This window comes from Schistocerca americana, chromosome 10, assembly GCF_021461395.2.
Source record: "Schistocerca americana isolate TAMUIC-IGC-003095 chromosome 10, iqSchAmer2.1, whole genome shotgun sequence".
Taxonomy (NCBI): domain Eukaryota; kingdom Metazoa; phylum Arthropoda; class Insecta; order Orthoptera; family Acrididae; genus Schistocerca; species Schistocerca americana.
In genome coordinates, this window is record NC_060128.1 from 53,590,315 (window position 1) to 53,604,797 (window position 14,483).

At 39.9% G+C, this 14,483-nt stretch overlaps 1 protein-coding gene across 7 annotated transcripts in view; it reads right to left on the reverse strand.

Annotated features, from left to right (window-relative positions):
- Positions 1-14,483, reverse strand: part of LOC124552420 (F-box/LRR-repeat protein fbxl-1-like) — a 124,141-nt gene that overhangs the window by 105,762 nt on the left and 3,896 nt on the right. For 4 of the 7 annotated variants that reach the window (XM_047126688.1, XM_047126691.1, XM_047126692.1 and 1 more), the window contains exon 2: positions 3,318-3,711. In XM_047126688.1, coding sequence (XP_046982644.1) covers positions 3,318-3,502 — 185 coding nt within the window. In that variant the 5' untranslated portion in view covers positions 3,503-3,711. The remainder of the gene's footprint in view (positions 1-3,317; positions 3,712-14,483) is intronic. The other 3 variants (XM_047126689.1, XM_047126694.1, XM_047126693.1) reach the window with 1 other exon arrangement.

Here is a 14,483-nt window from a genome sequence, read left to right on the forward strand (position 1 = left end):
GCAGTGGGGCAGCGAGTCAAACGCTTTCCGGAAGTCAAGGAATATAGCATCCGTCTGATACCCTTCATCCATAGTTCGCACTTAGAACCACATGTAACAAAATCACTGGTAAAGTTAAATGGATAACTCTGGGTATAAAAATTTCTAGTGTTAGGAAGAGGCAATGAAATGAGATATAATAAAAACAGGTATTTTACTGAATATGTATGACATTATAAAGCTACGTTCGAAAAAGTTGTGAAAGCAGCCAAACGAATGGCAAACAATAAGTTCATTTCACAACATTAAATTGAAACAAAGGTAGTGTAGCCTGTTGTCAAATCAGAGTTACGTGTTAGAATTAATAGAAATGGAATATCTAGGATTAAAGTAAATGATAGCCTTATTGTAAACCCAGCTCAAATATCGGAGTGTTCAAATGAATTCTTCATAAGTATGCAAAGTCAGATGTTGATACAGTAGAGTGTCAGAGTAAAGTAAACCCCTTTGGACTCCAGCAAAGAGCTGAGTATCTCACAGATTTTAAAAAAGTCTCAATAAAGCATGTGGAAAATATTATACTATCATTAAAAATATTCAGTTGGGTGGGATGGGATACCGACTAAAGTGATAAAAGCAGTGTATCACATAATAGCATCTCCACTAACTAAAATAATTAAGCAATATTTTGAACAGGGATGCTTTCCTGATGTGTTGAAGTATGCTGAAGTCACACCTCTGTTCGAGAAAGGCTCAGGGAAGAAATGGGAAACTATTGTCCTATTTCTATTCTTCCAATCTTATTGAAAGTGTTTGAGAAAGTAGTTGCAAATCAGATGCAAAATTTTATTGTAAAAAATGATATTATTATAAATAATCAATTTGGATTCCAACCAGGAAAAAACACCCTGGATGCAATAAATAACTTTACTGAAAAGATATGCAAAGCACTGGACCAGAGGAGTAAAGTTGCTGGTATTTTCTGTGATCTTACTAAAACTTTCGACTCTGTAAAACATCCGTTGCACATCTATAAATTAGATAAATATGGAATTAAGGGCAATATTCTCAAATGGCTTACATTGTACCTGCAGAACAGAAAACAAAGGGTAACTGTCACTTCAAATGTGGTGAGTTATTTTTCGAAGTGGAATACTGTATCACAAGGTGTGCCTCAAGGCTCCATTTTGGGGCCAACCTTGTTCCTATTCTATGTAAATGACTTCTCCACAAATACCAATTCCCCATCACTTCTGTTTGCAGACAATACTTCTGTTTTAATCGAAGATGGCGATGCAGAAAAAATTCCAAGCCTCATTGTGAGCACACTGGATATTCTAGAAAACTGGTTCCAGTTAAATGGGTTGAAACTGAACATTGCAAAAACCCATATGGTACATTTCCAAACCAAACACTTTAAATGCACAGAGCTTAAAATAACACACAATAATCAACTTATGGAAGAAGTTGACACTGTCAAATTCCAAGGACTAAATGTGGACAAGAACTTGAACTGGAACACACATATTGACTCCTTATCAAATAAACTAAGCAGTTTTGCATTTGCAGTGCAGATATTTGCAAATTCTACTGACACGTCTACACGAAAAATAGCATACAGTAGTTATTTTGAATCTGTCATTAGGTATGGTATAATTTATTTTTAATATTTCTCATATACCGAAACTTCAGAAAAAGAATATCAGATACATGTGTACCACACAGAAAACAGAATCTTGTCACCCATTATTTCGACAACTGCGAATCTTAACTCTACCCTCCATATACATTTATGAAATTATTATCTTTCTACACAGCAGGCAAAAATTATTTGAGGAAAATCATTTTAACCACACATACAACACAACAAATAAAAATAATTTTATGCTCCCTAAACACAAATTGAAATAATATGAACGTGCTCCACAGTATATGAGGATGACAATATTAATAAATTAATGGGCAAAAATATATTTAATGTTAAGCCAGAGATCCTAAAAATAATGCTACATCAGATTCTGGGGGAGAAATGCTACTGTGACTCGATAGAAGAATTTTTAGAGGATGACATGATAATTCGAGTTTGGGCAATTTAGTGTTACATTTTTAGATACTATTTTTATTACTGTTGTTGTCATTATTATCTCTGCCTTTTGTGTATATAAAACAAAATTGTATTATTATTATGATTCTGTATGTAAAGATCAGCTTTCTATGTTTACAGTAAATGTTACCCAACTTTTGATGTGTCTCCTGTACCTGGATCAAATGGTTATGTATGTTATGAAACTAATAAACCACAATTCTATCAACTGCTTTACCCATCACTGAAGCTATGTCAGCATTCCATTTCGTATCCCTACAAAGTGTTACACTCAGGTATTTTTACGAGTTGGCCAATTCCGACAGTGACTCACTGAAATTATAGTCATAGCATAGTACATTTTTCGTTTTGTGAAGTGCACAATTTTACATATCTGAATATTTAGAGCAAGTTCCCAGTCTCTGCACCACACTGAAATCTTATCGAGATCTGATTGAATATTTATGTACCTTTTATCGGATAGTACTTCATTACAGATAACTGCATCATCTTCAAAAAGCCTGATTTTTACTATTAATATTATCTGCAAGGTCATTAATGTAGAGCATCAAGAGCAAGGGTCCCAACACACTTCCCTGGGCAGACCCGAAGTTACTTCTACATCTGATGAAACCTCTCTGTCTAAAATAACATGTTGTGTGCTACCTACCAAAAAGTCCTCAATCCATTCACAAATTTCACTCGATACCCCATACGATCATCCTTTTGGCAATAAGTGTAGGTGTGGTACGAGTCAAATGCATTGTGGAAACTGAGAAATACTGCACCTACCTGGTTGCCTCGATCCAAAGTTTTCAGTATGTCACGTGAGAAAAGTGCGAGTTGCGTTTCTCACGATCAATGTGTTGAAATCTGTGCTAGCTGGCACTGAGGATGTCATTCCGTTCAAGATACCTCACTTTCGAGGGATCTACGATAGATTACAGTTAAAAGAGGGGCTAACTCAGCTGCTAAATCAGTATAGAATCTGACAGCGATTTCATCGGACCCTGGAGCTTTGTTTAATTTTGGCAATTGCAGCTGTTTATCAACATCACTGACACCAATAATATTTCATTCACATTTTCAGCGGTATGAGGATTAAACTGTGGCAATCCTCCTCTGTTTTCCTTTGTAAAGGAACATTTGAAAACGGAGTTAAGCACAGGATAGGTTAGCAACCGAGCTACCTGAAGCCACTCTTTGGACTGATGACTCTATCAGCAACAACAGAACATTAACAATAACTGCTTACCTTCCTCTGACGATATACTCTTTGTCACGCCAGAGCACCGGGTCGTGTGCCAATCTCTTCCATCGCACACACACATTTTGCAAGATGTCTATAAGCTCATTAAAACTGAAGAATGAAAATACATCTAGTATTATTTCATCTGGGAGCTCATCAATATTCTTCCCCTGACCATCTCCTGCAACCATTCTCAGAGCTGTCCTACTACTGTCGAAGGTGAGCTCCGGCACAGCGGCGCGTATCGGACCGGCAGTCTCTCTCCGACTCGCTGCGGCAGCCTCCGGTAATGCGGTCGGTCTGCAGCCTCGCCGTGCCGCGTGGCCGGTGCGAACCTCTGCTCCGTCTCTGCAGCCGCAGTGGTGTGTCGCCACCTGTCAGCGGCGACTGCTTCCGGCTGCTGAAACAAAAATTTTCTACTCTGCCTGATCACAAATTTCTCATTAGCAGCAATTATTTCTGACTGACGAGTAATCACTCCAGTTGATAAAAGGTTCTACATTTTACTCGAGGACTGGTTTTGGGTTTATACTGAACTCATTTTGTAATGGAACCAGAAAATTGTGCTACGTTGAAGGGAAGTCATATGACTTTGAGTTTGCTTCAATGTAGCGCAATTTTCAAACTTGATTTTACTTCACCACAATACAGCTTTCAGATTCTGCTAGAAAATTGTTTCAACGTAAGAGCCAAAAAAAAAATGTTCAAATGTGTGTGAAATCTTATGGGACTTAACTGCTAAGGTCATCAGTCCCTAAGCTTACACACTACTTAACCTAAATTATCCTAAGGACAAACACACACACACACACACACACACACACACACACACACACACACACACACACACACGAGGGAGGACTCGAACCTCCGCCGATACCAGCCGCACTGTCCATGACTGCAGCACCCTAGACCGCTCGGCTAATCCCGTGTGGCTAAGAGCCAAAGTTGGTCCATGAAGTAAACGTAAGTACTTTTTAGCAACTGGAGCAGTTACTTGTCAATTCAGTCCACATTTTCAGAGCAGCAGCACTATCCAGTTGTGCAGAAACTGTATGGTCAAACACAGGAAATTATTATACACTATGTTAGAGATACATTAATGTGACCACCTGTCTGACACCTGAGTAACCATCTTTTATGACAGAAATCACTGTGAGATGTGCAGAAAGAGAGTCAGTAAGGTTTCTGACGGTACCGATGGGGGTGTGGAACTGTGCCGATTCACGTGCTGTGGTCAACTACGCTAGGTTTCTCAGCAGGAATAACCCGACTGACGTGGTCCCACAGATTCTCGAACCGGTTTAAATTCGGGTAGTACAGCGGTCAACCGAGTACGGCAAATTCATCCTGGGGCTCTTCGAACCACAATGAGACGTCGCATTGTCCTGCCAGTAGATGTCATTGTGCCCAGAATATTGTTGTTGTGGTCTTCAGTCCTGAGACTGGTTTGATGCAGCTCTCCATGCTTCTCTATCCTGTGCAAGCTTCTTCATCTCCCAGCACCCACTGCAACCTACATCCTTCTGAATCTGCTTAGTGTATTCATCTCTTGGTCTCCCTCTGCGATTTTTACCCTCCACACTGCCCTCCAATACTAAATTGGTGATCCCTTGATGCCTCAGAACATGTCCTACCAACCAATCCCTTCTTCTAGTCAAGTTGTGCCACAAACTTCTCTTCTCCCCAATCCTATTCAATACCTCCTCATTAGTTATGTGATCTATGCATCTAATCTTCAGCATTCTTCTGTAGCACCACATTTCGAAAGCTTCTATTCTCTTCTTGTCTAAACTATTTATCGTCCATGTTTCACTTCCATACATGACTACACTCCCTACAAATACCTTCAGAAACAACTTCCTGACACTTAAATCTATTCTCGATGTTAACAAATTCCTCTTCTTCAGAAACGCTTTCCTCGCCGTTGCCAGTCTACATTTTATATCGTCTCTACTTCGACCATCATCAGTTATTTTGCTCCCCAAATAGCAAAACTGCTTTACTACTTTAAGTGTCTCATTTCCTAATCTAATTCCCTCAGCATCACCTGACTTAATTCGACTACATTCCATTATCCTTGTTTTACTTTTGTTGATGTTCATCTTATATCCTCCTTTCAAGACACTGTCCATTCCGTTCAGCTGCTCTTCCAGGTCCTTTGCTGTCTGACAGAATTACAATGTCATGGCAAACCTCAAAGTTTTTATTTCTTCTCCATGGATTTTAATTCCTACTCCAAATTTTTCTTTTGTTTCCTTCACTGCTTGCTCAATATGCAGATTGAATAACATCGGGGAGAGGCTACAACCCTGTCTCCCTCCCTTCCCAACCGCTGCTTCCCTCTCATGCCCCTCGACTGTTATAATTGCCATCTGGTTTCTGTACAAATTGTAAATAGCCTTTCGCTCCCTGTATTTTACCCCTGCCACCTTTAGAATTTGAAACAGAGTATTCCAATCAACATTGTCAAAAGCTTTCTCTAAGTCTACAAATGCTAGAAACGTAGGTTTGCCTTTCCTTAATCTAGCTTCTAAGACAAGTCGTAGGGTCAGCATTGCCTCACATGTTCCAACATTTCCCCGAGGTCGGCTTCTGCCAGTTTTTCCATTCGTCTGTAAAGAGTTCATGTTAGTATTTTGCAGCTCTGGCTTATTAAACTGATAGTTCGGTAATTTTCACATCTGTCAACACCTGCTTTCTTTGTGATTGGAATTATTATATTCTGCTTGAAGTCTGAGGGTATTTTGCCTGTCTCATACATCTTGCTCACCAGATGGTTGAGTTTTGTCAGGACTGGCTCTCCCAAGGCCGTCAGTAGTTCTAATGGAATGTTGTCTACTTCGGTGGCCTTGTTTCGACTCAGGTCCATCAGTGCTCTGTCAAACTCTTCATGCAGTATCATATCTCCCAGAGTAAATGAGCTGTATATACAGTTAAACACGGGCCCGAGGATAGGTGCACAATTCTATCGATTCACTGTGGCTTCCACGACAATACCGCCCTGGGAATGACGCAAAAACATTCCACAAGACCGTAACACTTTCTCCTTGTTTGCTTTCACACTTATAAAACTGCACACGAAGGCCACCTGACGTCACCCGGTGAACATCCAGTTGCGGTATTGGTGTGCAAATTCCAGCCTTCATCCAATGAACAGCAGTCAGCATAGATGCACGAACCAGGCACCTGCTGTGGAGCCCCGTACACACCAACTTGTGCTGAATGATAGTTGAGGAGACACCGGTGGTAGCCCGTGGGTTCATCCGGGTGGTCATTTGCTCGACACTTGCACGTTTATTCACCCGTACACATCTCTGCAGCTATTTTTCACCCCTGTCACCTACGGCAACCTGTGGTGCAACACAGTTGCCTTGGCGCCCTTCTGGTTGGTGCCATTTTGCCACACATGGTATACCTTAATCGTGGTAGCATACAAACAGTTTACACACTTATCTGTTTCAAAAATGCTTCCACCCTCGGCTCAAAAGCCTATGATCGTGCACTTCTGGAAGCCAGATAGATCACTCCATTTCTGCATTGCGACATTGAATACACAATTTTTCGTATCACCCCAACATTTTATATGTGTGTACACAGTTCCGCGTAATCAGTGCGTACACAACTTTCCCACTAGAGCGCGCCCTGCTGAGCACAACAGCGCAGGCGCAGCGCTCGTCCGTCTCCGCACTACTAGATGGCGCTGCCTTAGAGACGGACCAAATTCTGCTTCCGCCGATCCGCGTATTAATATGTAACGCAGCCAATGGGATTGCTGCTAACGTAGAACCTTTTCTCCTCGCGGATCACACTCGCACAGTGATTACCTGAACGCGTGAGGTATTATAACGAGTGTACAGACCTCCGATTAGTCAGTCTGCATTTATCTGCACCTGTCTGTACCAGTCTACATTAGTCTGTACCAGTCTATAGTCAAGTTTCAGTCTGCGCCTGTACATAGCCATGAATATAAATGTATGGACACTTTGTCAAGTATCAGAGATATGTGAGAATAAGATTAACGTACTCAGACCAAAAGAACTTCAGATTGTCAATTGTAAATAGCATCCAGAATCAAGCTACATAATGTTTATGTTTGTTCTTATTTTAATAAATGTGTGTGAAAATTAATCAAGTTCTGTTTAAAGTTGGTCACCGTCAATCTGCTACTCTAAGTGTGCAAGTGGCATTTTTATCGTCTGACCTAACGGCAGAAGATAAACACGCCACGATAAGACCACGAGACATATTGTTGACACTCGCCTACTTCGTTAGAGCGACAAGCCAAATAATCTGATGGTGTACAGTACGCACACCACAACGTGCCGTCCTCGAGTGCTTATTGCGTGTCAATGTCGAATGTGGGTAGTGGTCAGATTAACGTCAGTAGACTGTGTATAAAGAAAGCAATACTAATGGAAAACAGAGAAAACATAGACTGCAAATATATTTTCATAGAGAGTGCACTCAAACTACAATAACAAAATTTCAAAGTTTGTCTACTTGACTCATATCATATACACTGATGAAAGCTACACTGCAGCTGAAGTCTAGATCTGCAAGAATGTACAGACTGAATTGTGGCTGACGGCTGACTTACTTCCTGTGCAAACAATGTTTATCAATGCATGCTTTTGCAGAATAAGTACTTTTTCACATTAGACATTAGGTGCCTTGTCCCAGAAGATCATATCATAAAACCATATTGAAAGTACAAGACCACTGCAAAACAGATGTAAAGTGAAGCATAGCGCTATAGCTAGAGAGATGCCAAATGAAACGCATTTGGCTCTCGAGACAGCAATGTGTGACGCCTTCAATGACTCCTGTAGCAGAATACTTTCAAATGATCTTTTACACAACCCAAAGAAATTCCGGTGTTATGCAAATGAGACAGGGACTGAAATTGAGGGTAGCAAAGCAAAAGTTGAAAAGACTAACTCCATTTCCAAACGTTCCTTTACAAAGGAAAACCAAGGAGAATTGCTCCAATTTAATCCTCAAGCCATTGAGAAGAGTCAATGAAATAAGTATTAGTGACAGTGGTGTTGACACACAGCTGAAATTGTTAAAACTGAATACAGCTCCAGGGCCCAATGTAGATTCTATACTGAATTTGCAGCTGAGTTAGCCCCTCTTCTAACTGCAATCTATTGTAGATCCCTTGACCAAAAAACCATGCCCAGTTCTTGGAAAAAGGCATAGGTCACACCCATGTAACAATAAGGGTAGTAGAAGTGATCCACGAAACTACTGTCCGATATCCATGACATCGATTTGTTGTAGAAACGTACAACATATTCTGAGCTCAAACATTATGACCTCCTCAATGCTAAAAAGCATGAAAACATCAATCATGTGAAACCAAACTCACACTTTTCTCACATGATGCAGTAAAAGCTTTGTATCAAGCAATCAGGTAGATGCATTATTCTTGATTTCTCAAAAACATTTGATCAGTACCACACCCAGGCTTATTGTCAAAAGTACGGTCAAATAGGATATCGAGTGAAATTTTTATCTGGACCGAGGGCATTTTGGTAGGGAGAATGCAGCATGTTATCTTGGATGGAGAGTCATTGTCAGATGTAGAAGTAACTTCAACTTTGGGTGTGATCCAGGGAAGTGTGTTGGGACACTTGCTGTTCACGGTGTATATTAGTGACCTTGCAGATAATATTAACAGTAAAATCAGTCTTTTCACAGTTGATGCAGTTATCTATAACAAAGCACTATCTGAGAAAAGTTGCATAAATACTGAGTCAGATCTTGATAAGATTTCAATGTGGTGCACAGATTGGGAACTTGTTCTAAATGTTCAGAAATGTAAAATTGTGCACTTCACTAAACAAAAAGGTATAGTATCCTATGACTATAACATCAATGAGTCACTGTTGGAATCAGACAACTCATACAAATACCTGGGAATGATCACATAGGTTCAGCTGTGGGTATAGCAGAGGGTAAAGCAGATGGTTGATTGCTAGAATACTGGGGAAGCGCCATCAGTCTCTGAAGGAGGTACCTTACAAATTGCTCGTGCGACCACTTCTAGAATATTGCACAAGTGCGCGGGACTCATATCAAATAGGAGTAACAGGGGATATTGATCATATACAGAGAAGGGCAGCATGAACAATCACAGGTGTGTTTAATCCGGGGGAGAGTATCACAGAGATACTGAAGTAACTGAACCAGAAGACTCTTTAAGATAGATGTAAACTATCCCGAGAAAGTCTATTAACAATGTTTCGAGAGCTAGCTTTAGATAATTATTATAGGAATATACTACAACACCCTATGTATTGCTCACAGAGGTAGCCTGAGGGTATGATAAGAACAATTACTGCACACACACAGAGGCACTCTTCCCGTGCTCCGTACGTGAATGGAACAGGAAGAAACCCTAATAACTGGTAGAATGGGACGTACCCCTGCTATGCACCTCATGGTGATTTGCAGATTATAGATGTAGATATGTAAGTCATTCTCAGAATAATCCAGGTAGCAGTGGGCTTTTCAGTTAGCAAATCCACCTCTGTTGTTATCCATCTCGATTCCTTGGAATTTCACACCTCACACTTCCACCTTCAACCAGTGTACAGTCACTGATCTATACTCACAGTCCCTGTAAGTCAGTTTTATAATGGAACAGTGTAATATCAGTTTTTGTACTGTTGGCTGTGAAACAGTTATTCTCTTTGCTGTGTCTGGTACTTTATCAATATGCTTGTGTCATCACGAGACACTAAAGTTTTTGAAGAGTCCTACAGTATCCCGCATAAATCATTTGCGTGGATCGAGAATAGAAAGGGTTCGAGCACTGATCCTTGTGGCACACCATATTTAATGTTTCCCTGAATTATTCATTCCATGATTCCTTATTCTTGTTGTATCATTTGGAAATGTAACCTTCTGTTTTCTATTGTTAGGGTAAGACTCCATGTATGCAACAGGAAGGCCTTTAACACCATACCATTTTAGTTTTCCTAGTAGAGTTTTCTGATAAAACACAAGCAAAAATTGCCACAAGATCACAGAAAATGTCAAAAGTGTAATTTTTGTTGTTTACTTAGACCAGAATTGAGTTTTGGGTATCATATAATGCTTTCTCAGTAGACAACCCATTATGAAAGCCAAACTCAGCTGTTATTAAGAGGTTAATCTTAGAAAGAAGGTTAAACATTCTCTTGTTAGCCATTTTCTCAAAAAAATTGTAAGAATACAGAAATGAGGAAGAGGGATCAACAATTAAAGGTTAGATACTTATCTCCATGATTGTAAATGGGTATTACTACTGAATACTCCAGGGATTTCAGGTGATTCATTTTGAATCATTGACTGGTTACAAAGGTAAATCAAGGACGGCACTGCCAAGTTTTTAATAATTTTCCTGAGCAATTGAAATAGCCAGAAGAGTTACTACTTTTAGTGACTTAATGATTTCTGTGGTCCTTCTAACAGGTGATTTACAAATGCCTGGCTAAGTAAATCTGAGGGTGTGCAATTGAGGGATCATTTTCTCACTCTTGTGTTTTCAGCTGCTGTTAGGAAGAATTCACTGAATTCAGTAGCCAATGATTTAAGTTTTATATCATTTGCTTGGCCTTACCCTGTTTCTACAATTTTAAACTTCTTTTTTCTGCACAGTATGTGGGTTTTGCATTTTTTATGATAAAGTGGGAACAATCGACAGGAATGGGGGAAAGAAATAAAGTAGAAGAGGAATGGGTAGCTTTGAGGGACGAAATAGTGAAGGCAGCAGAGGATCAAACAGGTAAAAAGACGAGGACCAGTAGAAACCCTTGGGTAACAGAAGAAATATTGAATTTAATTGATGAAAGGAGAAAATATGAAAATGCAGTGAATGAAGCAGGCAAAAAGGAATACAAACATCTCAAAAATGATATCGACAGGAAGTGCAAAATGGCTAAGCAGGAATGGCTAGGGGACAAATGTAAGGATGTAGAGACTTATCTCACTAGGGGTAAGATAGATACAGCCCACAGGAAAATTAAAGAAACCTTTGAAGAAAGGAGAACCATTTGCAGGAATATCAAGAGCTTTGATGGAAAGCAAAGAAGGGAAAGCAGAAGGGTGGAAGTAGTATATTGAGGGTCTGTACAGGGGCAATGTACTTGATGACAATATTATGGAAATGGAAGAGGATGTAGATGAAGATGAAATGGGAGATATGCCACTGAGTGAAGAGATTGACAGAGCACTGAAAGACATAAACCGAAGCAAGGCCCCCGGAGTAGACAACATTCCATTAGAGCCTTGGGAGAGCCAGTCCTGACAAAATTCTACCATCTGGTGAGCAAGATGTGTGAGACAGGCAAAATACCCTCAGACTTCAAGAAGAATATAATAATTCCAATCCCACAGAAAGCAGGTGTTGACAGATGTGAAAATTAATGAACTATCAGTTTAATAAGTCACAGCTGCAAAATACTAATGCGAATTCTTTACAGACGAATGGAAAAACTGATAGAAGCCAACCTTGGGGAAGATCAGTTTGGATTCTGTAGAAATGTTGGAACATGTGAGTGACCCTATGACTTATCTCAGAAGAAAGATTAAGGAAAGGCAAACCTATGTTTCTAGCATTTGTAGACTTAGAGAAAGCTTTTGACAATGTTGATTGGAATACTCTCTCTCAAATTCTGAGGGTGGCAGGGGTAAAATACAGGGAGCGAAAGGCTATTTACAATTTGTACAGAAAGCAGATGGCAGTTATAAGAGTCGAGGGGTATGAAAGGGAAGCAGTGGTTGGGAAGGGAGTGAGACAGGGTTGTAGCTTATCTCCGATGTTATTCAATCTGTATGTTGAGCAAGCAATAAAGGAAACAAAAGGGAAGTTCGGAGTAGATATTAAAATCCATGGAGAAGAAATAAAAACTTGGAGGTTTGCCGAATACATTGTAATTCTGTCAGAGACAGCAAAGGACTTAGAACAGTTGAACGGAATGGACAGTGTCTTGAAAGGAGGGTATAAGATGAACATCAACAAAAGCAAAACGAGGATAATGGAATGTAGTGAAATGAAGTCAGGTGATGCTGAGGGAATTAGATTAGGAAATGAGACACTTAAAGTAGTAAAGGAGTTTTGCTATTTGGGGAGCAAAATAACTGATGATGGTCGAAGTAGAGAGGATATAAAATGTAGACTGGCAATGGCAAGAAATGGTTTCTGAAGAAGTGAAATTTGTTAACATCGAGTATAGATTTAAGTGTCAGGAAGTCGTTTCTGAAAGTATTTGTATGGAGTGTAGTCATGTATGGAAGTGAAACATGGACGATAAATAGGTTGCACAGGAAGAGAATAGAAGCTTTTGAAATGTGGTGCTACAGAAGAATGCTGAAGATTAGATGGGTAGATCACATAACTAATGAGGAGGTATTGAATAGAATTGGGGAGAAGAGGAGTTTGTGGCACAACTTGACAAGAAGATGGGACCGGTTGGTAGGACATGTTCTGAGGCATCAAGGGATCACAAATTTAGCATTGGAGGGCAGAGTGGAGGGTAAAAATCATAGAGGGAGACCAAGAGATGAATACACTAAGCAGATTCAGAAGGATGTAGGCTGCAGTAGGTACTGGGAGATGAACAAGCTTGCACAGGATAGAGTAGCATGGAGAGCTGTATGAAACCAGTCTTAGGACTGAAGACCACAACAACAACTGTGGTGTCACCACCAGACACCACACTTGCTAGCGGTCCATTAGTATACGTCGGACCCGTGTGTCGCCACTGTCAGGATTGCAGACCGAGCGCCACCACACGGCAGGTCTAGAGAGACGTCCTGGCACTCGCCCCAGTTGTACAGCCGACTTTGCTAGCGAAGCTACACTGACCTATACGCTCTCATTTGCCGAGACGATAGTTAGCATAGCCTTCAGCTACGTCATTTGCTATGCCCTAGCAAGGCGCCATAGCAGTTGATAATTAATATTATGAAGCATGTACCGTAACGAGAGATGTTCTACAATTGTGGATTAAAGTTAAGTATTATATCAACTACTTATTTTATTTGCAATTCTCAAGATATTGTCCTGTTCCAGACCTCACGCCAGTCAGCGTGTAATTAAACGCATGCATTTCGGCCTCCTCTAGAAAAACAGTGTTGGCGCTTCTGCCAACACTACAACAACAACAACATGATAAAGTGAAGAATTTTTCAATACTTCTTGTAATACATTTTAAAGTCTTTATTAGAGCTAGTCCTTTGCATTAAATAAAGCTATATCTTCATACTGGAGGATATTTTGATCCCAAATGTAGGCCCGCCTTTCTCTGGGCTTCAAACGTATGTTTCCCCGACTCAGTGTAAACGATTATTGGATTCATAAAGATGTCGGCATATTTTTAGAAAACAAATTTCTCATATAATGTGTGTTCATAGTAAACTTCTCCCCATTTCTCATCACACGAATTCTCTATTAGTACTGTGAGTTGACATTTACATATATATCTATGAAATTTTACTTTCCCCTTTTTATTCTAACTGGACTAATGCTTTATTGCTGCTATTTGATTAAGGTTACCAGATAAACCACTTCCTGCCCTATTCTCATCTTATATTATCCTATTTTGTTAATATTTTATCTGTATACAGGGTGATTATTATTAACAGTTTAAAACCCTCAAAGTGACGTAGATGACACAGAGACAAGTAATTTGATACAGCACATGTGTCCTCACAAATGTTGAGAAATACTCCAAAATTGGAATGGCAAATGTTGAACATGTGACATCACCAGACGACACACCCTCGCCCATAGGGGGCATTGCTATACATCACTCCGCCATACTACTCTGTTTTTGTAAATGTAAAATGATTAATTATCATATTGGATTACCACTACTGCAAGTACTACTGTGTCACATTGGTAATGTGAGAATGATACAGAGTACACTAGCGGAGTAGTGTGTAACAGAGCCCTTGGACCAACAAGTGTAGAACCAACAAGCCCAATGACTGCAAAAGTGGTTAGTTATGTTATCTGGACACATCACATGGCTGCCATCCACTTTTGGGGTGTCTCCCGACATTTGCAACTCTGTGCGTCTTATATAAAATTAATTGTCTCAGTGTCATCTACGTCGCTTCAGAAGTTTTCAAATGTTAATAAGAATCACCCTGTATATTATTTCTGTAATGTTTCTG